Source organism: Octopus sinensis, linkage group LG18 (genome assembly GCF_006345805.1).
Source record: "Octopus sinensis linkage group LG18, ASM634580v1, whole genome shotgun sequence".
NCBI classification, from domain to species: domain Eukaryota; kingdom Metazoa; phylum Mollusca; class Cephalopoda; order Octopoda; family Octopodidae; genus Octopus; species Octopus sinensis.
In genome coordinates, this window is record NC_043014.1 from 25,527,665 (window position 1) to 25,551,887 (window position 24,223).

The 24,223-nt window shown below is 36.5% G+C and overlaps 1 protein-coding gene across 1 annotated transcript in view; it reads right to left on the minus strand.

Annotated features, from left to right (window-relative positions):
- Window positions 1–4,516: 4,516 nt before the first annotated feature.
- LOC115221812 (acylglycerol kinase, mitochondrial) overlaps window positions 4,517–24,223 on the minus strand; it is a 118,908-nt gene continuing 99,201 nt past the window's right edge. The window contains exons 8-12 of the mRNA XM_029792045.2: window positions 21,353–21,561; window positions 13,567–13,670; window positions 12,777–12,844; window positions 6,141–6,237; window positions 4,517–4,867 (exon numbers count right to left, since the gene is read on the minus strand). Of these exons, the coding sequence (XP_029647905.1) occupies window positions 4,745–4,867; window positions 6,141–6,237; window positions 12,777–12,844; window positions 13,567–13,670; window positions 21,353–21,561 (601 nt within the window). The 3' untranslated portion in view covers window positions 4,517–4,744. The remainder of the gene's footprint in view (window positions 4,868–6,140; window positions 6,238–12,776; window positions 12,845–13,566; window positions 13,671–21,352; window positions 21,562–24,223) is intronic.

Below are 24,223 nucleotides of genomic sequence, written 5' to 3' on the forward strand. Positions count from 1 at the left end.
TTCATATACTATATCTGAATAGTATTTGGATTAGTTACAAATTGAGTTAACGACCACCATCCCTGAACTGTAAAGTTAGGAAATAAGATTTTGTGATATTTGGGTATTTATTCTGAGTGAAAAGGAATAGCAATAGCCAGGAATTGAAAATCATGTTGCTGTTTGACATGATAGAGAGCTGGATGGTGTTACCTTTGGAGTTAGTCTAATAAAGTTCTTATCCCACCATAGATATTGTATTGTACTCTAAACTGAAATTTAGATTACTGCTTCACTTCATTAATATGGAAAACCCCTGTTCTGAGAATTTCTCCAAAAGCCTCGATTTGTAGAACTATACAATTCTTTCTTACAATAGGAAATATTATTTAAAAAAGTTCAAAAATATTTATAACTTATTTTCACTTGTTTATCAGATGTGTGTATTATTGAATTAAGACATCGTTCCTTTGATTAATGCTTAAATTATGTATATTAAAAAAACACAATTTAGTCTTAGTCTTCTTTATTTAAATAACTTTGTCTTAAACCTCATTTTTATTGTTGTAGATGATTCCTGATCTTAATGGAAGCATTATGTCACCAGGAAGAGAACTGTTTGCCATATGTGATGGTCAACTCCTTGAAGTAAGATGTTGTGCAGATCGAGGTCCAACTAAAACTATTCACTCTAACTTTATCTTAACTTACAACACCATGGATCCTGCAAGTTTGCTTATCATAAAACACACCTGTTAACAGGTGAATAGCAGCAGTTTTGCAGAGCGAAGTGTAGTGGATTGGTGCACTACTGCTAAATATTGTATTCACTAGCTGAACTAACAGATCTCTAACTGCATTTAAAATAATCATGACGAGTGCAGCACGACTAGCAGTGAATGCCCTTGCAGTTAGTGAGCAAATTAGCAGTGGTAATGTACCAACATCCAACTCTGGCAACACCAAGTCGTTCAAGTGCCAGTTTTGTGCGAAGGAGTTTCCCAAGTCTTGTAATCTGACAACGCACCTCCGCACTCACACAGGTGAGAAACCTTACCTTTGTGGGGTGTGTCAACGCGGCTTTTCACAATCGGGCAGCCTCCATGTGCACCAGCGAACCCACACTGGAGAGAAGCCTTACAAATGTCATCTGTGTGACAAGCGTTTCGTCCAAGTGGGCAGCCTCAGTGTGCACCTGAAGATCCACACGGGTGAGCAGCCGCACCAGTGTCATTTATGTCAGCAACGGTTTGCGCAATCAAGTTCATTGCGAAGGCACATAAAAATCCATAAGGGCGAGAAGAACTACAAATGTAAGTTTTGCTCAAAAGACTTTGTGCAGTCATCACAACTTGTCAAACACACTCGCACTCACACTGGCGAAAAGCCATATGCATGTAAGTTCTGTGACAAAAGGTTCTCACAATCTAACTCACTTGAGATTCATCAGCGTGTACACACAGGCGAAAGGCCTTATAAATGTGATTTTTGTGACAAAAGATTCCCCCAGTCTTCACTGTTAACCCGTCACATTCAGGTACATACGCGTGAAAATTTCTGCAAATGTGACTTCTGTGACAAACCATTTCCTCTGCAAAGCCTCCTTGATGAACATATGCAATTACATCGAGATAACCCATATGAATGCGAATATTGCAATAAATGTTTTTCTAAAGCAACGCGACTGATGGAACATCTCAAAGAACACACAGGTGAGGAACCTTATAGGTGCAGATTCTGTGACAAAACATTCACCAGACATAGAAACTTATGCCAGCATCTCAAATTTCACACGCGGCAACGAGCACTTGTGTTCCCAGAAGTAGATAAATTCTGGGAAGAGTTGCAAGATCCTAATGGTGTCAAGACGACGGCATCTCATGCTGCAGTTTGCGATGTACTAACGCCGTCCTGCTTCAAAGATGATAGTGATTTGTTTAAAACTATTGCAGCTGGTGCACTAAGGGAAAAGATTCAGTCAACTGATACAGATACAAGCATGGAGTTAGCTGCAGATTTAGCTACTTGTTGTAAAAATGAACAACACTTAGATGCATGTGATGCAGCAAACAATGCAACAGCTGTGACAAATGGAAGAAATGGATACTCACCACAGATTGATACAGACACTGATAAAAAACTGGAGCTCTCTACTACCCTACGCTGCTGCAGTGATCCACCTTCTGGAGTTTGTGATAATGCTACTGTTGAAGGCCAAAGCATTGATCAAAGTTACAAACCTCTGCAAGTTGATCTGCAAATTTCAGAACAGGCATCAAACCATGGAGAGAAAACATGCAAAGTTCTGTGTGCTCCTGCCTCCGATTCCTCTGTTGTGCACACTTACATTTCAACATCTGAACCTGGTGCTATTACTGCTGATTTACCGACCAACTCAAAGCCAGGTGACCCAACTGCTACAGTTGTAAGTGCCACCTATCATTGTGGCGACACAATTATCACTGGCAACTCTATGTTTGATAGTAGTACACTTCCTAAAACAAGTAGGGCATGTTTAGTGAGTCTACGTACTTGTGAACCCAGTGTATTCACAAATGCCACAGCAGCACCACCTCCAGTTCAGCTGGAGAGGGCTATGAGCGCAGAATTAGCAGTAGTTGATCAGTTGGTATCAAACAGCCAGGCAGCAGTTCGACACAAAGATGGAACAGCTGTTGAGATCAGCAAACCAAACCTGTTTGAATGTGACATGGATATCAAACTTTACCTCCCAGACAGAGATGCCAACACTGTCACTGCACACCAGCCACCACCGTCCCCTGCAATCACCACTGCCCCCTCATTGGTACCACATACTGTCCATATTCCTGCTACAATGAGAGACACCAAACGTAAAGGCTCAGAGTTGTGCACATTCACATGTAAAGGCAATATGTATATCAAACCAACTGTAACAACTCTCCCTACAGATTATGTTGAAAAAAGCCGTAGTCCTGGATCATATGACTGTGACCTTCCCTATGGTTATGGATAACTAGTGAATTGGCCTGATCAACATGAAGCTCAGCAGAGAATGGAAGTCATTTCAACATGTTCTGCTATTATGACCATTTTTTTCTATTGTGTTGCAATTATGTGTAGACCAAGTAAAACCACAACAAACATGGGTACTGGTCATGCATTTCTCACTTTTCATGTCTGTTTTAGGTGTGCTGTAGTTGCACCAAGTTATATTTTGTAATTATTATTTTTTTTTAAACAAAGAAAAATTTAAAAGGGTTCTGATTAGATGGTGTTCCACAAATTCACAATCTGAGGCTCACTGTAATGATGAAGAAAGAGAATACAGTAATTGGCATTCTGTGAAGATGGCTTTGTGTAGAGAAATAATTTGATGGATACCGGGTGCCTAAAACACATGACATGAACCTCACAATAAAATCTTGTGTTTCACCAATCATACCTGTGATTTGTAGGTGTAATCTGAGTAGATTTGTCCATTACACTTGTGATAATACTACTGTCAGGGTGTGCTCGTTATTATACATTGAGAAGTTTCCAGAAAATTGAAACTGAACTATTAATTTGAATAGGTTAAATGATCATGACTGATTAAGACAAAAATTTAAAGAAAAAACATCATAAAACAAAAAGAAAAATTTGAGATCAGAGAGATGAATGGTAAACCAAGGAACTTCACTATTTCTTAAAATGTTTTTCCCCCCTCATTCTCGTCTTGACAGATAGATGTTCACTACATTGTACTGTTGTGCAGAAAGTTAAACTGTCCGGCTGTTATGTTGTAAATCTTCAGATTTTGGTTTTCACTTGGGATCCTTGTGTAATTGCTAAGTCACTCTGCAGTGCTTGGTGTGATGACCAGGTACATCCCTCACACTCCCCCCTGCTGTTGTAATAAATATGTAAAAAAAACCAGCAAAAAAAAAGAACCAAACAAAAATCCAACTGTTTTCTTTTTAAAAATCTCTAATGAATTAAGATTAAAAAACTCTGTGTGTGTGTGTATTGCGTGTGTGGACTTAGCCTATCTACTTCAGATACTGATTTGTGTTTGATTTGTTTATATTTTGGTTCATCTAGGTAATCTTTCATTTTCCTCTTCAACTCTATTTCTGACATGAATTCACACAAATTTGTCCTAACAACCCAATTTATGATACAGATAAGATCTGTCAAAATTAGGACTGAAACTTCTAGCCAGAATTAGTGTTGTGTTGGTCTGACCATTGGCCTATTACTATAAATACAACTGCTGTAACTACCCTGCTGCATATGAACTTGAAAATATCAGTGTAGTGCACTGTCTTCCTTGAGTGTGGTGAAAGAATATTTATACGTGTGAGATTGGTGACTGGTCAAATTAGCCTCACTTCCATATATATATGCGTGAATGTTATATTTGAATGTTGTAGAGATAGTTGTAATAAATATTTTTGAATTGTACGAATATCTGTGTTTGAGTATAAATAAATGAGTGCAAGCATGCATGCATGTATATAGTTTCAATCAATCATTTAAATGCAGGAGCATTTAAAACAAAAAAACAAACAACATATCATATATATAACAAGTCAAATTTATCTTCTAGTTAGAGAGAATTGTGAGTTCATGATAAAAATGATGTATTTTTACATGCATACAACAGATTGCACCAGACTTCTAGATGCCATGATAATTTAAATAGATTTCTTTCTATCATCTCTTCTTGCTATGGTTTATCTGCCATCACAATGAAGAAAAATACCAGCAAAAATGTTCATTATCCAAAATATTTGCAACAGGTCTATATATATGAGATAACCGACTCAGGAGGATGAAACATCTGCAGTTGCTTCTTAATAATGCTAATCTCAATTGGCCGTGCTTCAAAAGCTTCTCCATCTACATTGTACCAAAGTTCTTCACCCTTTATGCAAAAGAAACAAATAATTCAACTTACATTATAATAAACTCCCCTCATTCATCCTTGTCAACTAACATAAAAATATTTAAAAGCTTCAAACTTCTTTCTGCTTGCTTGTTTTTCTAGGCAGTTATACAGAGGATGAGGGACAGTACCCATGATCTTTGTAAGCTCTCTTAGACTGGTGAACTGATTCCCAGTTTGAATGATCTGAATGTACAGAGTTCTTCTTACAGTTCAATGCTGTGTCTCTTTTATACAGATGTTTGTGTGGTATATTACTATTCAGTGTCTTTCATAATAATGTTTATTTAGGTCTGCAAATACAACATATCTCCATACAATATGATACTGTCTTTCATTATGTTTGTATGGCTTTGTTGTACAATATATATAGCTTAATGCTGTTTCTTTTATACAGATAATGTTTGTTTAAATCTGTTAATACAACATATCTCCATACAGCTTAATGCTGCATCTCTTTCATACTATCTTTTTAATGTTACTATGGGTCTGTTGAAAAACATCACCATACAGCTTAATGCTGTCACTTTTACACAGATGTTTGTTTAAGTCTGTTAATAGAACATATCACCTTAATACTTAATAGTAAATAAATACAGCTTAATACTATCTCTTTTACATATGTTGCAATACATTGGCATACAATTCAATAGTGTTTCTTTCATATAGATAACTAGCAGTATCGCCCGGCATTGCTCGGGTTTGTAAGGGAAATAACTATATAAGCATTTTTAGAGAGTTACTTCCCTTATATAAAACAGTGAAAAATGGATTAAAAATGATGGTAAATTTTTTTTTTTAATCGTAGACACGCGCTAATACCCAGAAGGGCTCAATATGAATCACGACTATAAGATACCCGCTTTTGGTTAAACTGCACCGCAAAATGTGGGAGTAGTTAGGAATCTAAATCGGAGTAGACAGACACACACAACTACAGTTTTATATATAAAGATATTTGGATGGATGTTTTAAAACAGCATATCTCCATGCAGCTTTAGACTGTGTTTCATTTATGAGATCCAACATTTTTTAGGTCTCATCTATCAACTCCAGCTTCTGATATACATTCTTCTACAATTATTTTTTTTTAGCTGACTAATCAACCAACCAATCAAGCTATGGCATCTCTTTACCTAGAAACTGTAGCTGTCTCTCCTATGTATATTAGCCAATATATTTAAGATCAAATCATACTTATTCAATTATCTGCATGTTCAGCAGCAACAGACATGAAATCAGTCTTATTTACCTCTTCAATTTCAGGGGATAACTTCAATTTGTATGCCTTTAAATGGTTATTTTCCTGACTGCCAAGCTTTAAACGTCTATGTTTAGCTCTGGACCATCTATATGAAAAAAAAAATCGAAAACAATTAGTGAAAAATCAGAGTTAGACAAACTACAAAGTTCATGTACTGGATTGTAGCAATTGTCAAGAGTTCAAATAGTGTTCAGGCGATTTCTGTGTAATAATTAGACAAGGGACGTCACTCTATTCGACTTCAAGTACTGACGCTTAGCATAAGTATCACACCTGTACAGATTAGCAATCTATTCATCTCTCCCCTCTCTCTCACACACAACAATTAATTCTTCAGGAATTTATTTTTAAAAAACTGATTCACATGAGCAAGGATTTAAATAATATCAAACTATCACAAATGGGAATAAAAAGCATTTGATAGAAATCTTTATATATATAAAACTGAGGATGTGTGTCTGTCTGTGTGTTTCCCTAAAACTTGAGAACTACACAACCAATTTCATTCAAATTTTACACATGCCTTACTTAGGGTCCGGGGAGTTCAACTTCTTGCCTAGAGCGAGCCCATAGCAATATCATATCTTCACTATTTCAGTATTACGTGTTAAAAGTGAAACAAAAATGTTTCACTATTTTATGTCAGATGCTTTCACTTTAACAATAAAAATAATAATAACAATTGAATTATATGTAGTAAGTAATAATTAAAATCAAACTAAAGTATAATATAATCGTAACATAACAAAAGTAAAGATAGCAATTGGTATAAAATTGCATCAATGATTTGAACTTGAATAAGTGGTTTCACATGAATGGGAATAAATTAAAAATAAAATTAGCGTGCAGAAATGGATAATAAAAAATTAAATTAAAGAAAAGACTATTGTCTATAAAGTATACAATGTAGAGAAAAAAGAAGATTTGAACACATGGAGGAAAGCACCTTTGAAAAGTGTCTTGGTGTGACTATGAAAGATATCTAATCAGAGGCGGTAAATTCGCCACAATAGAAGCAAGGTTCGAGTCAACGGAGCGTGCAAGGGAGTACTCGACTTGAACTTGCAAAGTGGAAATATTTTATTTTCACCTTTATATCTGGGACGTAGGACATCCCGGAAAAAAATTTTAATGCCTCTCCCCCCCCCCAAGAAGTAGAGGTAGGCTGGATTGTAGCCACACTTCTATACAAAATGGAGGACAAGATACAATTCATCGAAATTACAAGAGACGGGCTAACAATTCCAGTCTGTTATATATTTTGAGTATTGTTATCACTAGCGATATCAAGATATAACTTTGTATTTTGCATTTTATGTGTAGATGTATATATTTAGATGTACATGTAATATGTACACATATATACATGCACTAGCACTATGACCCAGCAACGACAGGTCTTTAATGCTAGTAGTAAATAAATACAAATCCATGAGAGACATTCTCGAAAAGGGACCTTCAACCTTTCATAAAAAGCAGTACTAAATCATCCTCAAACAATACCCAACCAAATTAAAAAAGTAAAGTTGCATTAGATAATGTAATCATAAATACATGTTGGGGAGGAGGGAGAAAATATGGATGATCACAGCTAGAATCAGAGTTGGTAACTGAATAATTAGATTACTAAAAGTACATCAATAGAAGTCACTAATGATAGAGTGGGTAAAGGTACGCTACATTAATTAGCAATTGGCAGGTGAGAGGGGTAGAACATTATATGTGTGTGTGTGTTGCTATGTGGTTAAGAAGCTTGTTTCCCAATCACATTGTCTTGGGTTCAGTTCCACAGTGGCACCTTGGGTAAATGTCTTTTACTATATCCACCAGGCTCACCAAATCTTTGTGAGTCAATTTGAAGATGATAGAAACTGAAAAGTCTGTCATATATATACTGAATAATTTTTTCATTGCCAAAACAATGCAAGTTACAAAAAAATATATACTTATATGTAGGTATCATACCCCTGACATTATCCAATATGTTCCCTTTTTCTTTTTTAACTGAAGAGTCTTGTTTGAAAGATGTTTGGCTGCTTTTTATAGTGAGTTTAGGGATGCTTATGCTTACTTCACAACAATAGTTCTCACCCTCACACTATAGCAACCCATTTTGATAATAATTATATGTGACTTTTTTTTTTTAAATAAAAAAAAATATTTTCCAGAAATTTAATACACCAACACTTAATATTTTTCTTGTGGATATATACCTGAGACTTTGATTTCAGTAAATGTTGCATTGTGGTCCTTATTACCTACCAATGGCTTACTGAACATGTTCATGAACATTTTATCAAATATTTCAAAAGTAAAAGAGTTTTGTTTTCATAGCTCTTTCAGAACTTTTCTGCAACGCACAAGATGGGAACTGCTGTATGGGCAATATAAGTGGAATCAAATTACTGGTTTTCAACTGCTTATCAAAACTAAATCATAGACTCAATTAACTAGGAACCTAGTTCTAATTAAGGGCCACACTATATGGTGTTACTGAAAATTTATAGGTGCATGATCACAAATTTTGGACAGAGTCAACAAATTCTCATTCAGGCATCTGCTGGGACAACTGGAATTCAAATCAATACAATAAGCTCTAAGGTCAGCATCCCACTCCCAGTTATTGTTCTGTCAATTATAAGACAAATATCTTCCAAGCAATGATGCAAATATTATATTACAAGTAACTTTTTCTCTGAAATACTTGATAATTATTCTTTATTTCATTAGCTGGTTTAGCTTAATAAGGCGATACTTTTATATTGAATTAGGAAGTAAAAACCCTCAAAACTTAAATCTTACAAATGAGTTCTTTAAAACAAAAAAGTCTGAGGTAGAAAAGCAATGTTTGGAATCTTTTCAAAGCCCCTCAATAACTAGGGTGAGTAAGCAATAACAGGGTAAAGTTCGTGCAGTTATGTTCAATTTCAATTTTCAATTGTGTAACTAAATGGAAAATACAGAAAGGTATTTCTAGAAATGCAGTCCTAGAGAAGAATGAATGTTCAATAAGAACTCTGATAAGGGAGATACAATGGAAGTGATGAAAAGGATTAAGGTAAAGGCATTAAATCATAGATTACAATGTCAATTATAAAAAAATATGTATTCAACACAGACACAAGGTTGTGAGAAGGACTTTTCTGGATTACTGAATTAGGAGGTTGCAAATTTTTCATTGTATAACAAACATAGTATAGGGCTCCTTAGCCCAACAAGAGGTCAAATTAACACCACTACCTCGCCCCATGCATACTTTTAGTGTAGTACACTTTGTTACAAACAGGCCAGCTTTCCAGTCTGAGAATAAACTTCCGTCAATCAGTCTTGGAGACCCTCAAAAGGATAATAAGCATTGTCTTTCCTCTGCCTTAGTTCTTTTATTCTTTTACTTGTTTCAGTCTTTTGATTGTGGCAATGCTGAAACACCATCTTGAAGGGTTTTATTAGAACAAATTGACCCCAGGACTTATTTCTTTAAGCCTAGCATTCTATTGGTCTCTTTTGAACCACAAAGTTACGGGGACATAAACACACTAACACCGGTTGTCAAGCAAAGATGGAGAGACAGACAATGATACAGATGTATTGTTGTTGGCATCCTTTTTGCCTTGGGAGACAATGGAGTTGTGCAGAAAATAATCTAGTCTGGCTTTTACATTTTATGTCCTAATAGATCTACTGTGGCTGTGTAGTCCTATCCTGGACAAACACTCCCTCTGGCAGGTGCCGCAAATGTAGCAAAGACTTTGCCTGGCTGGTTGTAATGTCATAGTTTCTTGTTGACGTCTTTTCTTGTCTTTCCATTTCTTCTCTGTCACTCCTTTGTGTTCCCTCTTTTGCAGTACGTTGCCAATCTCCACGGTTGCTGGCAACTGTTTCCCAGTTGCTAATATAGATGTCACAGGCCTTCATATCCCTTTTGAAAACATCCTTGTATCGTAAGAACGGTCTTCCCACAGACCTAGTGCCCCTAGCAAGCTCTCCGGAGAGTATGTCCTTGGGGATTCTGCCATCTTCCATACGGCTAACACGTTCAAGCCATCTCATATGTCTTTGTGTGAGGAGTGCAAACGTGCTTGGTATTCCTGCTTGCTTGAGGACATGATTCTGCCATTTGATGCCAAGGATTTTCCCGGAGGCAGCGCAGGTGAAAGATATTTAGGCAACGCTCTTGGCGTGTATATGGCATCCAAGTCTCACTTCCATACAGTAGAGTGCTAAGTACCCATGCCTGGTAAATTTTCATTTTTGTGGTCTCGTTAGTTTATTGTTGTCCCATGCCCATTTGGAGAGTTGGGCCATCACAGCAGCTGCCTTGCCAATGCATATATTGAGCTCGGCATCAAGGGATAAGTTGTAGGTGACGGTAGTGCCAAGATAGGTAAACTTCTCCACCTCCTGTAGTCTGAGGTCTCCAATATATATATATATATATATATACACACACACACATGGGGCTTCTTTCAGTTTCTGTCAACCAAATCCACTTACAAGGCTTTGGTTGGCCTGAGGCTATAGTAGAAGACACTTGCCCAAGGTGCCATACAGTGGAACTGAACCTGGAACCATGTGGTAGGGAAGCAATTTCTTACCACACAGCCACGCGTGTACCTATTTGTTGTGTAAAAAAGGAAAAAGTGAATTTTAAAGCTATGTGATACATAGTAGAAAGCACATTCAACTTAAAAGAAATCTCATTTTAATTAAACATAAAGAAAATAAATAGAGAAAAATAAGGCATTGAGTCATGAATGTTTTCATAATTTTTCACTATGAAGCTTTCTGATGCTCATCACAATAAGTATGTTAACACCAAATTAACTATTTTTCATACCTATAGTATCTGAGATTAATTCATCCTCTGAATGTAAGCCTACTTCTGTTAATTTTCATAATTATGATCATCGTTATTTAATGTCTGCTTTCCAAGCTAGCATGGGTTTGATTGAGGACTGGCAAGCTGGGAGGCTACACCTGGATGCCCTTCCTAATACAAACCACTCCGAGAGTGTAGCGGGTGCTTTTTACGTGCCAATGACCACAATCGAATGGTGCTTTTTATGTATCACCAGCATGGGCCCCAGTCAGGCAGTACTGGCATCAGTCACATTCGAATGATGAGGGAAATTATATTGGAAATGGAATGAGGTGAAGGACTCACTGTCTTAATGTATGTAGTTATGTTTCTGTTAATGCTTTGGAAATCATAAATAAGAATGGAATTCTGGTAAAGAAATATTGGGAAAAGTGTGTAGGCTGAGAGTCTGGAAGGTGTGACATGTTGAGTGAAGGAATAAATAAAGATGGATGCACTGAGTATTATAATATAAGAAAGATGGTCACACTAATTTAAAGGGGCACAGTAAAAATACTGGAAAAATTATGATTGTTAAGAGCAGCCTTACATAACATTAAGTTTATAAATTTTAGTGGGCCACTGAGAGTTACAATGTTAGCTGTGAAAATTTGAAAATAATACAGGATGCTAGAGGTATTTGAGGACAATTGAATGAATTAATTAAAAAGTTTTCATTTCTTCTAAAAGTTTGGACACTATAAGGACACTGCAATTCATCCAATGGGCTCTAAACATTATCGATAATGACGTCAGAAAACCAATGAGGGCTGTTGCCAAAGAATTTCAGATGTCAGAGTGGACTGTCAGAATGGTAGTGCATGAGGAGATTCAATACCAGTCATATGTACTGAGGATAGGCTAATTCATGTCTACAAAGACACATTAAAAACTTCAATCAAGACCAAAAAGTCTCCTATAGGAGAAATGACATGGTTAATAGCAGATCCTGATGTTCCCAGAGTGAAGCACACTAAGTTTCCAGCAACTATAATGGTTTTAAGGAGTGGTGTGTAATGAAGATCATGTCATATCACTTCACATCTTCCCACATGATCTTGAATTAATGGATGAAGTATGCAATAGAAGGACATGTGTTTCAACTAGACTCAGCATCTTTTTATAAAGCCCACATAACTCAAGAATGGATATCAACTTTTATGATAATTTAACACCAAACTTATGGCCTCTGAACGCGCTAGATTTAGATACCGCAGAGTACTATGCTCATATTGTTGTTGGAAGGGAAACTAATTAACATTCTCACCAGTCCAGCATTGAAGGGTCATCAAAGCTGAAGACAAATTCATAGAATAATTATGTAAGAAACCATATGGAGAACATGTGCACAAGTTTTTATTAAAATTAATTTGGTTTTTGCTAGATTAGAGTAGTTTTATTAAATTAACAAATATGTCCTGAAATGCTTCTTGCACACTGTATTTATTAAGAAAGCAGGTATAACTAAAAATACTAAAATATCAAAAATATTTATAAGATAGTATCACACACAAAAATGTAAAATCAAATTCAATATCAAAATTATTTTCATTCGTTATCCCCTACTTGTAATTCATAACTAAACATGAGAGTAGCAAAATTTTAAATCATCTAATTCTACAGAATTTTTGAGGTACAGCTTAGCCCTTATTATTGCACAGAATTACTATAAAATTAATATGATGAGTTCAAGAAGCTTAGAACTCCATTTCTCCAACTAATTGAGAGAACACTAAAGTGTGAGATGACTGAATGAAGATGCTTACCCTTCTTTTATCACTGAGCTTTTCTCTGGTAAGGCAGGACCAATGCCAATATCCAAGATACTTGCACCCTGGAAAAAGTTTTTTAAATTCTCAGTCAAACAAGAACAATAGTAATAATTTATAACATAGGCACAAGGCCAAAAAATTTGGCAAGAGGTGTAGATGATTTAATTGATTCCAGCAGTTGTCTGGTATTATTTTATCAATAAGCTGAAGTAGTGTTTTAGCATGAAAGATACCAGTCAATATGTGCACGATAGATAACTGTATAGGCAATGTGACATAATGGATGATGAATTCTGGCTGAAAACAATACCATGCACCATTGACAAAGGCTACTTGTAGAAGAGGAAGATGTTGAAAGAATTACAGATTTGAGTTCAGGTGTCAAAATGCTCGGTCTCACAGCTGAGAACCTCTGACAACTGGCAATATGTTGTACTGCAGACCTGACAAACTCAAGCTAGTGTAGAGAAACATTGATAATGATGTTGATGATGATAAGCAAACAGTAATAGCTTCATCTAATTAATTCAATGTATCCAGCTAAGAAAGATTGGATACTATAACACCCTCAAATTCAGGAGAAAATACAAAACAAATTCCCAGATATAAAAATAGTCCCAAAAAGTAAAGTACATTTCTTTAACATCTGCTTTCATATCAGAATGGATCAGACAGATCAGAAAATACATTTATACTTGAATTGCGAGAGCAGTTATTATATTTTTATAACAAAAATGGTGTAATGTAGACAATAATACAAAGTAAGAAATCTCTAGAAACTAACCAAATTATCAGTTTGATAAGTACTGGATGTGACAGTCAACTCAATAGTAGACATCTGCTCTTGGATCCAGTCTTTGTCTTCAATTTCATATTCTTCAACATAAGCTATCAAAAATAAAACACAAATAAAATACTTGAATTTTTTTTCGTTTTTAGCATGGCTTAGAGGAAGAAGGACAATGAGTATGATTCTTTTCAGAGCCTCTAGGACTGGTTGGAGTGAGTTTTTCCTCAAATTAGACACCAGTCTTGAATGCATGCAATAGAATACCTAGTGGTATTGTTAAACAAAACAATTCATTAAGTCAACAAGTCAAGAACAAGAATGGTCTCTTTGGCGCACTTCTTTACAATCCTCACAAGGCTTTGATCAATCCAAGATAGTCACTTTCTGAAGTTTCTGCATAGTAGGAATGAATCTGAAATTACATAATTGCAAAGAGAAATTCTTAACCACAGAGGCATGTCTGAACCCTAGCTATGCCATACTAATACAGTCATAATTTTGATTCCTATTTTAAGATAGCACATAGATAACATAGTATTAAATTTAATTCTTTATTGGCATGAATTTACAAACCATATCCCCACTGGAACTGACTATAGTTTCTTGCACAGGCTCCTTACTAAGTCATTGAAGTGAACAAATATATATAATTTTAATGTGTTGGAGTTTTATTTCGTATTATTATTATATTGTTATTGTCAATAAAATAAAATACTAGGATAGAAAAAAAAAAGAAAATTTAAGATCCTGTGTCTATTTAGAAACAATTATTTTGCTATTTAAGAGTGGACAATTAGCAGAATCAAAATTTGTTTTGGTTCTTTACATTTTAAGTTGAAATCTAGTCAAGGTCAACTTTGCTTTCCATCCCTCCAGGGTCAATAAAACAAAGCACCAGTCAAGAACTAGGGACAATTTTATCAGCCAACCCACCTCCAATATTTCAGGCCTTGTCCCAGTGTTTGGAATTTTAGAGCAGTGGACTGGCAGAATCATTAAAGCATTTGGCAAAATGCTTTGCAGCATTTCTGGGTTCAAATCTTGCCAAAGATATTCCTAACATTGGACTACAACAAGCAACCTTAAATGCCAAGAACCTTCCTAAGTATCCTAGTTGTTCTGGAGCTGCACTAAACCAGGTTTTATGCCTATTTCTTCAAATTTTTAGGGATAATTCCTAATGCAACTATAACAACAGGGATACATTTTACCCACACTTTCCATAGCCTCTGTAGCTCAATGGCTAGGTCTTGGTACTTTGCTATTTTCTCTATACCACTCATATTGACTTTGTTTGTCTATCTTGGTTTATAGCCAATTAGTCCTCAATACTTGATCCTGTGCTGCTACTAACAAACTTTCTGTCTCCCTTTTCAGCCTTCCTTTCTGCAACCACAACCATGCCTCTCTATTACTATTTTCTGTCCCTATCTTTGGAAGTTTATCATGCAATGCCTTCTCTTACTTCTTTTTCTGATTTTTAACCTCATTTAGCTTTTTGGTTTCCCTATTCCAACTGTTAGCTCTTAATAAAATTTCCCCGCTATTACCTACTCTTATGATGAGGGTTAACACGTCTGGTGTAAAATAGTATTACACAAATAAATAGTTGGTTGTGGTTATCTAAAAACAACCAATTGCAGAAATATAGGTTAACATAGAACACACTCTGTACTACTCCAATGTAGGTACAATACTCGGTATTCACAGTTCAGCTACTGACTGTTAAACTAATACACATTGAACTAACATCCGTCAACTACTCCCTTGACAGTTACACTCAGTTCTTATTTACTGTAATCAGTTAGCCCACCTTCAGTCACGTGGAGCATTCAGGATTCTCCCATAACACCTACAGAAAAGGATATATCTATTCTAACTAACTCCATACTGTCTTCTACTGATATTAGACCTCCACTGCCTTTCTTTCTAGGTAAATATAGTCTTGCTACAACTGCTCTTGGATGAAGTCCTCCATTCATATTGAATTCCTACATAGTTCTTCTGCCTAGATTTGCTTATTTTGTCCAATCTACAAGAGCTGCTAAATATTTAAGTGACAATACTGTCCAAATATTTACAGCTTTCACTAGATTCAGGCCATTTAGCTTTGACTTCATTAACTTCCTCACCCTTCTGATGTACTCCTCCTAAATATTTGCCTTCATTTCTAATACTTCTAGATACTTATAACTTTCTCCTTCTTTTAGTGACTTTAATGTTTGGTCATATGGAATGCCTTCATTGCTAACTACCTGTCATTTTTTTTATGACTAATATTGTGCACTTCTCTTTGCTGAAGAGTATTACAGTTTGTATAAAGGAATTTATCTATTTTTATTCTTACTAAAAAGCTTCAGATCATCCATGTAGAGCAAATGGTTAATTTTTTCTTTACTATCTCTAAACTGATACTCTGCCTTTGCTTTTCTTAATACTATACTGAAGGGGATTAAATATAATACAAATATTAAAAGGGATAACAAGTCTCCCTGGAAAATTCCTCTCCTGATATTAAGTTTTCCTAAGGCTGTATCACCTGAGTGGAGATTTACTTTCCATTTCTTCATGCTATAGCTAATTAACTTACATGTTCTCTGCAATACTGAATAGTCTCAAACATTTACTTATCCAAGACTGTGGAATCATGTCATAGGCTTTCTTATAATCTATCCATGCTATTGTTAATTGTTTCCTTTCAGATTTTGCTTCTTTTAGGACTGCTGGATATAATAGATCATATGTTCATCTAGCCTTCTTTCTGCAACCTTTCTGTTCTTCTGGCAGCAAATTCTAACTGTCAAGCTGCTCATAAATGCTTTCTGAGAGCATTCCTCTTAATAGTTTCTACATCAATGATAAGCAAGTGATTGGTCTAAATTACTAGCTATATTGCCTTGTTTTTGTCTTTCATAAGGAGTACTGTTCTCCCTTTTGTAATTCAATCTGGTATTACTCCTCCATTCAGGCAATCCTGAAATTGTTCCCTTAGTCTTCCTGTAAGCTACTAAATTTCTTTAACCAGTACCCTTGAATTAAATCTGGTCCTGGGCCCTTCCAATTCAGCATTCTTCCTAACACTTTACTCATTAATGCACTAATTAGTTTTAGATCTGGCTGCTTCTTGCTAGCTACTTCTTCCCTCACTTTCTTTAACCATACTGCATTTCCATCATGATTGACTGGCTTATTCCAAATATCACTCCATATCTTGCACCTTGACATTTAGAATTTGCTGCCAGAAGAACTTTACTCAGTCAGCTGTTTGATGTGAACTGCGTTCACTACGCGTGCAAGCATGCGTAAATTGCATGAAAAATAAAAAATCAAGATATAAAAACAAATCGCCATAAACATAGTAGAAATTCGGCGAAGAAATGAATTTTCGGGATGTAACCTGGAGGGTTTTTTCGTATTAATTGTTTGGACTTTGTGAACACATACCAATTGTTTTCATAACATTTTTTAATAACTTTGAATTAAATGTGACCATTTTGCATTGAGTCTGCAGTTTGAATCACTTTAACCAAATTTTAGCAGGCCGGATTTTTGATCATCACGATACATCATCAGCGACTCTCCCCTGAAATCCCCGTTGAGAAATACTGATCTAAAAGAATAATTCAACAATGCAATTATTTGATCAACAAAAATTTATGAAACACTTCTACATACTTCCTATTGAGGAAATGGAACACATAAGCGCAAAATTAGAGGGCATTAAATGCTTGATTGTAAAACCAAAATAATTGAATTTTGATTGAACTTCATCCAAGTTTAGCTTAATTTGCCCATGCATAGAACGCACGAGCGCATGTACGTACATTGTGTAAGGAAGTATTGATTTTGCACTCGCAGATTAATCGATTTTCCTCAGTGCGATAAATAGTCACACGTGCAAAAATCATTTGCACTGCTTTGCTTTCGTATGACGCAGCGTGCTACGAGTTCAGCGAGATCAGTTACTTGTGAGTTGTAACAATTTTTGCTTCCACTGGTAAGCCGGGCAATACTGCTAGTATATATATAGATATATAACTCACAAATTATATATGCCTTCACTCTACCAGTTAGTCTCTCTCTCTATATATATATATATATTTATATATATATATGTATGTATATATTCTATATATATATATATATATATATATATATATATATATATATATATTCTATATATATATATATATATATATATATATATATACATATATATGTTTATATATACATATGTATGTGGGTGTGTAAAATACTTTGTAAGCTTCAGCCAAATCGATATTTTATTATAACTTTGATTTCAATGTATTAATTATGAACAATTTATTTTCAAACTTGGCTGTGTTTTTCAAGCTATTATATGTCCATCAATTTTTTCTTTGTTCGTTAGGTTTGTATTTCACTTTGATTCCAATTTTTGGCTACATTAGATATGAAAGAATTATAGATTTGCGATATGTGTGAAGCACAGAGATTCATGACTTTTTCTTTTGCACTGTCTTTCATTTTTTTATAACCCTTTCACTCATACGAGGTGGTATCAAAAGGTTCCCAGACTAGTTCTGTAGCACACCAACATGATTGTATGCGCAGTGAGAGCTAGCAGTGACCTTCAAATAGTGTGCCAAGTGACATTGTTGTGTTTACTTTGCAAGTTGTGAATTCATCAGCTTGTGCATGAGGATAGTCAGAGGATAATCAATGACATTGCTGATGTTGTTGGGTCTATGCAAGCAATTCTAATGCCTGAATTGAACATGTGACATGTCTCAGCCAAATTTGTCTACTGCCTGCTGACCAGAGAGCAGAAAGAACATCACATTGAAGTCCGTCAAGATCTCCATCAGCATGCCACCAATGACCCAACTTTCATGTCAAGAATCATCATCAGTGACAAGATTTGGGTGTACCATTACGACTCTGAGATGAAGCAGCAGTCATCACAATGGAAAAAGCTTTCATCTTCACAACTGAAGAAGGCACAACAGAGCTGCAGCTCAATCAAGGGTATGCTCATCGTTTTTTTCAACATCTGTAGTATTGTGCATCAAGAACTTGTTCCCCAGGGCCAGACCATCAATCAAGAGTTCTACTGTGACATTTTAAAGTATTTGGCAAAAGTGACTAGATCTGTGGAGCAAGAATTGGATTCTTCATGATAACAATGCACCTTGTTACCAAGCTCTCCAACATAGTATTGCTTCTGCACCTGCCCTGTTCACCAGATTTAACACCTGCAGACTTCCATCTCTTCCTCAAGCTGAAAATGCAGCTCAAAGGTCACCATTTTCACACTGTTGTCAAGATCAAGAGCAAATCGCAGAAGGTCCTTAACTCGCTTCTGGAAAATGACTTCCAGGTTGGATTCCAATAGTGGCAGGAATGCTGGGACCAGTGTATTGCTGTGGAAGGTGACTATTTCAAAAGAGATGATGTTAAAACAGATAAATAAGTTATTTTTCATTAAACATAACTAGTTCGGAAACTTTTTCATACCACCTTGTACCTATTCTGCTCGTAACTACTACCCCTCCTGAATAAATTAATAAATTAATGTCACCTATATTTTTAGCATCTATCCTACTGATAACAGAATCTACTTTCCTAGTAAGGTTAATATCTGCTGATAATCTTTTTTCTTTCTTCTTTACTCATTGCATTCTTCAAGTTATCTAAGGTCACAGGTGTCAATTTTCCCTTCCTGATTGGTGGTGCTATCATTTTGTTTTTTATTTTGTAGGCTTTTCTTTGGCTTGAATTGAATCACTTATGTTGGTTGGGTGTTCTGCTTCTTGATCTCTCTTTTTTAGTTCTCTTGTGGTCTCTTCTACCTCCAATTATGTCGTCCACATTTATCTCCTGATAGCATTAGCCCGCTCCACTTGTCGTTTGACTGTTACTTCAAAACCCCCACTTTTTACCCAAAGTGCTAATATACATTTTCTGTAACCCCTTACTTCAGGCTCACTTTTCAAGTAGCACTTCATCACTACCCTTTTCTCTTTGCTTGTCTATTTCCTCACTGCTGAGTGAGTGACCTTACCTTAAATGTCCAGCCTTATTTACTCTATTATCACTAAAATTTCTGTGTAAACTCATATCCCTCATAAACTAAGGTAAGGCAATGTTTGTGTGTGCTTTTATCTTGACAGCTTCACTATGCACTGATGATGTTTTTTTTTCTTTCTTATCATTATTACTACTAATGTCACTACCACTACTATTACTATTATTATTATCACTATCATCATTACTATTACCTGATATGTTTAAATTCCTATGATAGCTTCAGATTTCTACTGCATCACTTACTACATCTCCGTGTACTTTTTTTTTTTTTGTTGGGAGAGTACAAACTCTTCTCTGTATTGTTTTGCACCAGTATCTTTTATTATGAGATTTGGCTTGAGTCTTTTGTTGCATTAGTGTTTATATTGTGTGTTGTGTGTATAATGTGAATTGTGGTTTTCTGTTGGGTATCCAACGTGTAGAGTACATGTTGTGGGGTTGTTTATTTTATTGGACAAGTTTGTCTATTTTGGCTTAGGAAACATTCCCTTCTTGTAAGATATGCCATCAGGCGTTTGCAAGTGAATTTTGTTTTTCCTTATATCTTTATCATTCTTCCTCCATATCTCATATATTAATTTTATTATTCCTATGTGTTGCATTGTTGAATGCATATAGAACTTCAATATAGTCATCATCTGTCCAACATTCTCTTTTGGTTTTGTTTTTCGTTTGGTCAGTGACATTAAGAAATGGGTCTATCAGTTCAGTGTTAACTTTTTGATAGAACACTGCCTCTGGACATGTGCTGTTTCTTTTGTATCACGATTTGCCCAAGGCTTACAGAATGAAATTTGCTGTTATTTCTCTCTTCTTGATAGCTTTATCAGCAAGCACAGCTGCTCCTTTCCACTGTTTAAAAAGACACTTGTTTCATCTTTTGTTAAAGTCATTTAAATATTGTGTGTTTGATGTCTGTTGTGGCAGTTTCTTAAAATCCTGCTTGGTGATGATCTCAGGTATTGTGATAATTATTATTCTTAATATTATTATTTCTAGCATAGGTACAAGGCCACAAATTTTGGGCTATGAGCATAGGAAATTAAACCCACTCTGGTACTTGATTTGTACTTTATCAATCCTGGAAGGTTGAAAGGAACAGTTGACCATGGCAAGAACTGAACTCAGTTGATTAAATCAGCTTCAGTATTTCTTCAGTACTGTATTTTATTAATTCCAGAGGGATGAAAAACTCTGGAAGAATTTGAACTCAGAACATAAATAGCCAGAACAAATACTGCAAGGTATTTTGTTTGATACACTAACAATTTCTAACAATACAGCTGTCAAGGATATTAAATATGTCTACACAGTGGAATCAAAATAAGATTGCAACTTGGTTCATTAAACATGAGATGATGTGCTTTGAATGCTCATTATTCAACAACAGCATTTTCCTAAAATTCTTTTCCCAACACAGTGTGGCCACCAATAATCTCCATTGTGGTTACACCTAGATCTACTTCCATCATGACTGAACATTTTAACTAAATTATCAAAACAAAATTACACAGCTAGAAGATGAACAAGCCAGTAAGGGAAGCTACTATATAGCCAATCAAACCACTAGAAGTAGCAGTTAAATCTTTCTCAAATTATGTCCAAAACAATGGAATAGTTACAACTGAAAAATATTTAATCATGAGTCGGCTGGTTTAGACTCATGATAAAAAATTTAAAAAGAAGAATGAGGAAAAAACAAGCAACTTACATAGATCAGGCATTTTAGACTTGTACAAAAAATTGAACAATGACCATTTTTTAACCTGCTTCTTCTCACTGGAGGCTACTACCTTCTTTATTGTCAAGTCAGCACTAGATGGCACATATTCAACATTCAGTGTGACAGCTGGTGGCCATTTCTTCATTGCAGTTCGAAGATATGTCCAATAAGATTTCAAAGGCCCAAAGTACCAATATCTGAAATAGACACATAGATTTTGATTCCAGATCACTAAATGACAAAACATATCTGCAGTAGGTTTTTGCCAAATAATTTTATCTTATCATCATCATCATCGTTTAACGTCCATTTTCCATGCTGGCATGGGTTGGACAACTTGACTGAGGTCTAGAGAGCCAGTAGCTGCACCAGGCTCCAATCTGATCTGGCAATGTTTCTACAGCTGGATGCCCTTCCTAATGCCAACCACTCCTAGAGTATAGTGGGTGCTTTTTACGTGCCACCGGCACAGGAGCCTGTCGAGCAGGCCTGGTATGAATCACTTTCAGATAGTACTTTTTTATGTGCCACCAGCATGGTGTCCAATCAGGGGATACTGTCATTGGCCACGTTCAAATGGTGCTTTTTATGTGCCACCACCATGAGAGCCAGTCAATGGGTACTGGCATCGGCCATGTTCAGATGGTGCTTTTTACACACTACCGGCATGGGAGCCAGTCAAGGGGAAATGATTACAGCTATGATATTGGTTTTACTTGACTCAACATCTTCTCCAGCATATCATATCACCTGACACATCAGGGGTACTCTTAACTGGGATGGACATGGGTGGCTGCAATCTCACTTTAGTTGCTGGGTCTTGTTAATCACAGCATACCTCTAAAGGTCTTGGTGTCCTGTCATTGCCTCTGTAAGACCCAGTGTTCAAAGGTCATGCTTCATCACCTCTCCCATGTCTTCCTGGGTCTACCTCTTCCATAAATTTCTTCCACAAGGCGTGGCACTTCTTCACACAGCTGTCCTCATCCATACATAACACATGACCATACCAGTGCAATCGTCTCTCTTACACGCCACATTTGATGCTTCTTATGCCTAACTTTTCTCTCAGGGCATTTACACACTGTCATGTATGCACACTGACATTACACATCCAGTGGATCATACTAGCTTCATTTCTTTCAAGCTTACGCATTTCTTCAGCAGTCATGGCCCATGTTTCACTGCCGTGTAGCATGGCAGTTCGCACACATGCATCATACAGTCTACCTTTCATCCTGAGCGAGAGGCTCTTAGTTGCCAGCAAAGGTAGGAGCTCCCTGAACTTTGCCCACGCTATTCTTATTCTAGCCGCTACACTCTCAGAGCAACCACCTCCACGACAGACTTGATCGCCTAGGTAGCAGAAGCTATTAACTACTTCTAATTTCTCCCTCTGGCATGTGATGGAATCTGTTTTCTGTACATCTTCAGTGTTTATTACCCCTGTGCATCTGCCATACACAAAAACTATTTTCCCAGTTAACTTTCCTTTCATATTGCTGCACCTCTTATGTGTCCATAGCTTACACTGGGTACATCGTATGGAGTTTCTACCCATGCCTTTTCTACAGATCGAGCAGGGCCATTTACCTGAAGGGGTTTGTAATTTGACAGCCTTTCTACTTACTAAGGCTTTAGTTTTTGCTAGGTTAACCCTAAGGCCCTTCAATTCTAGATTTTGCTTCCATACCCTAAACTTCATCTCTAGTTTTGGCTATTAAAGCAAGGTCATCAGCATAGAGGAGCTCCCAAGGGCAGCCGGTCTTGAATTCCTCTGTTATTGCCAGGAGGACTATAATGAATAAGAGGGGGCTGAAGACTGATTCTTGGTGAACCTCTACTTCTACTCAGAATTTTTCACTATTCTCGTTGCCAACCCTCACTTTACTGACAGCATCCTTGTACAGCTCTTACTAACCACTCATGTATCCCCAGTTTCCGCACTGGCTACCACATAAGGAATTTGGGGACTCTGTCAAAGGCTTTCTCCAAGTACAGAGGTTTATCTTTGGCTAGATATTTCTCCTACAGTTGCCTTACCAGAAATATTGCACAAGTAGTGCTTCTGCCTGGCACAAAACCAAACTGCATCTCATCTAGGCTAACTCTCTCTCTAATTAGTTGGGCTATGACCCTCTCTAACTTTCATCACCTGATCCAATAATTTGATACCCCTATAACTTCTATCTAAAAAGCATCACCTTTACCCTTGTAGCAGTTGACTATGGTGCTGCTACACCAGTCATTGGGTATGACTCCATGAACTACCTGATTTACGATGCGGGTGACAAGACTATAACCCACATGGCCTGATATTTTAAGCATCTCAGCAGTGATTCCTGATGGGCCAGGTGCTTTCCCTGTCTTCATATCCTTAATTGTTTTATCTACCAGGGTACTGCTGATTTGGGTAGCTGGTTCCTCAACTGGGTCAATCTTTGGCAGACTCTCCTCCTCCACATTCAGCAGTCTTTCATAATGTCATCTCCAAGCCTCTTTCTTTGCAGAATCATTAAACGCAAGGGCCCCATCATCCATGTGGACACATTTCTCTCCTGTGACATCACAGTTTTCTCTCACACACTGCCTTGCAATCCAAAATACTTCAGTTCTTTGGTCCTCATGTTGCTGAACAGTGGCAAATTTCTTTTCTGCTACTCCCTTGGCTATATATAACTGTCTCCTAGCTTCCCTTTTGGTTATCTGATACATTCTCCTGCTATCCCCACTCTTCCATGCCCTCCAAGCCTGTTTCCTTGCTCTAATAGCCCTGTCTATAGTATTGTTCCACCACCATGTTACTCTGCATCTGGAAGGGACTTTCCACCAGCCACAGATTTGGTCTGTGGCACTCAG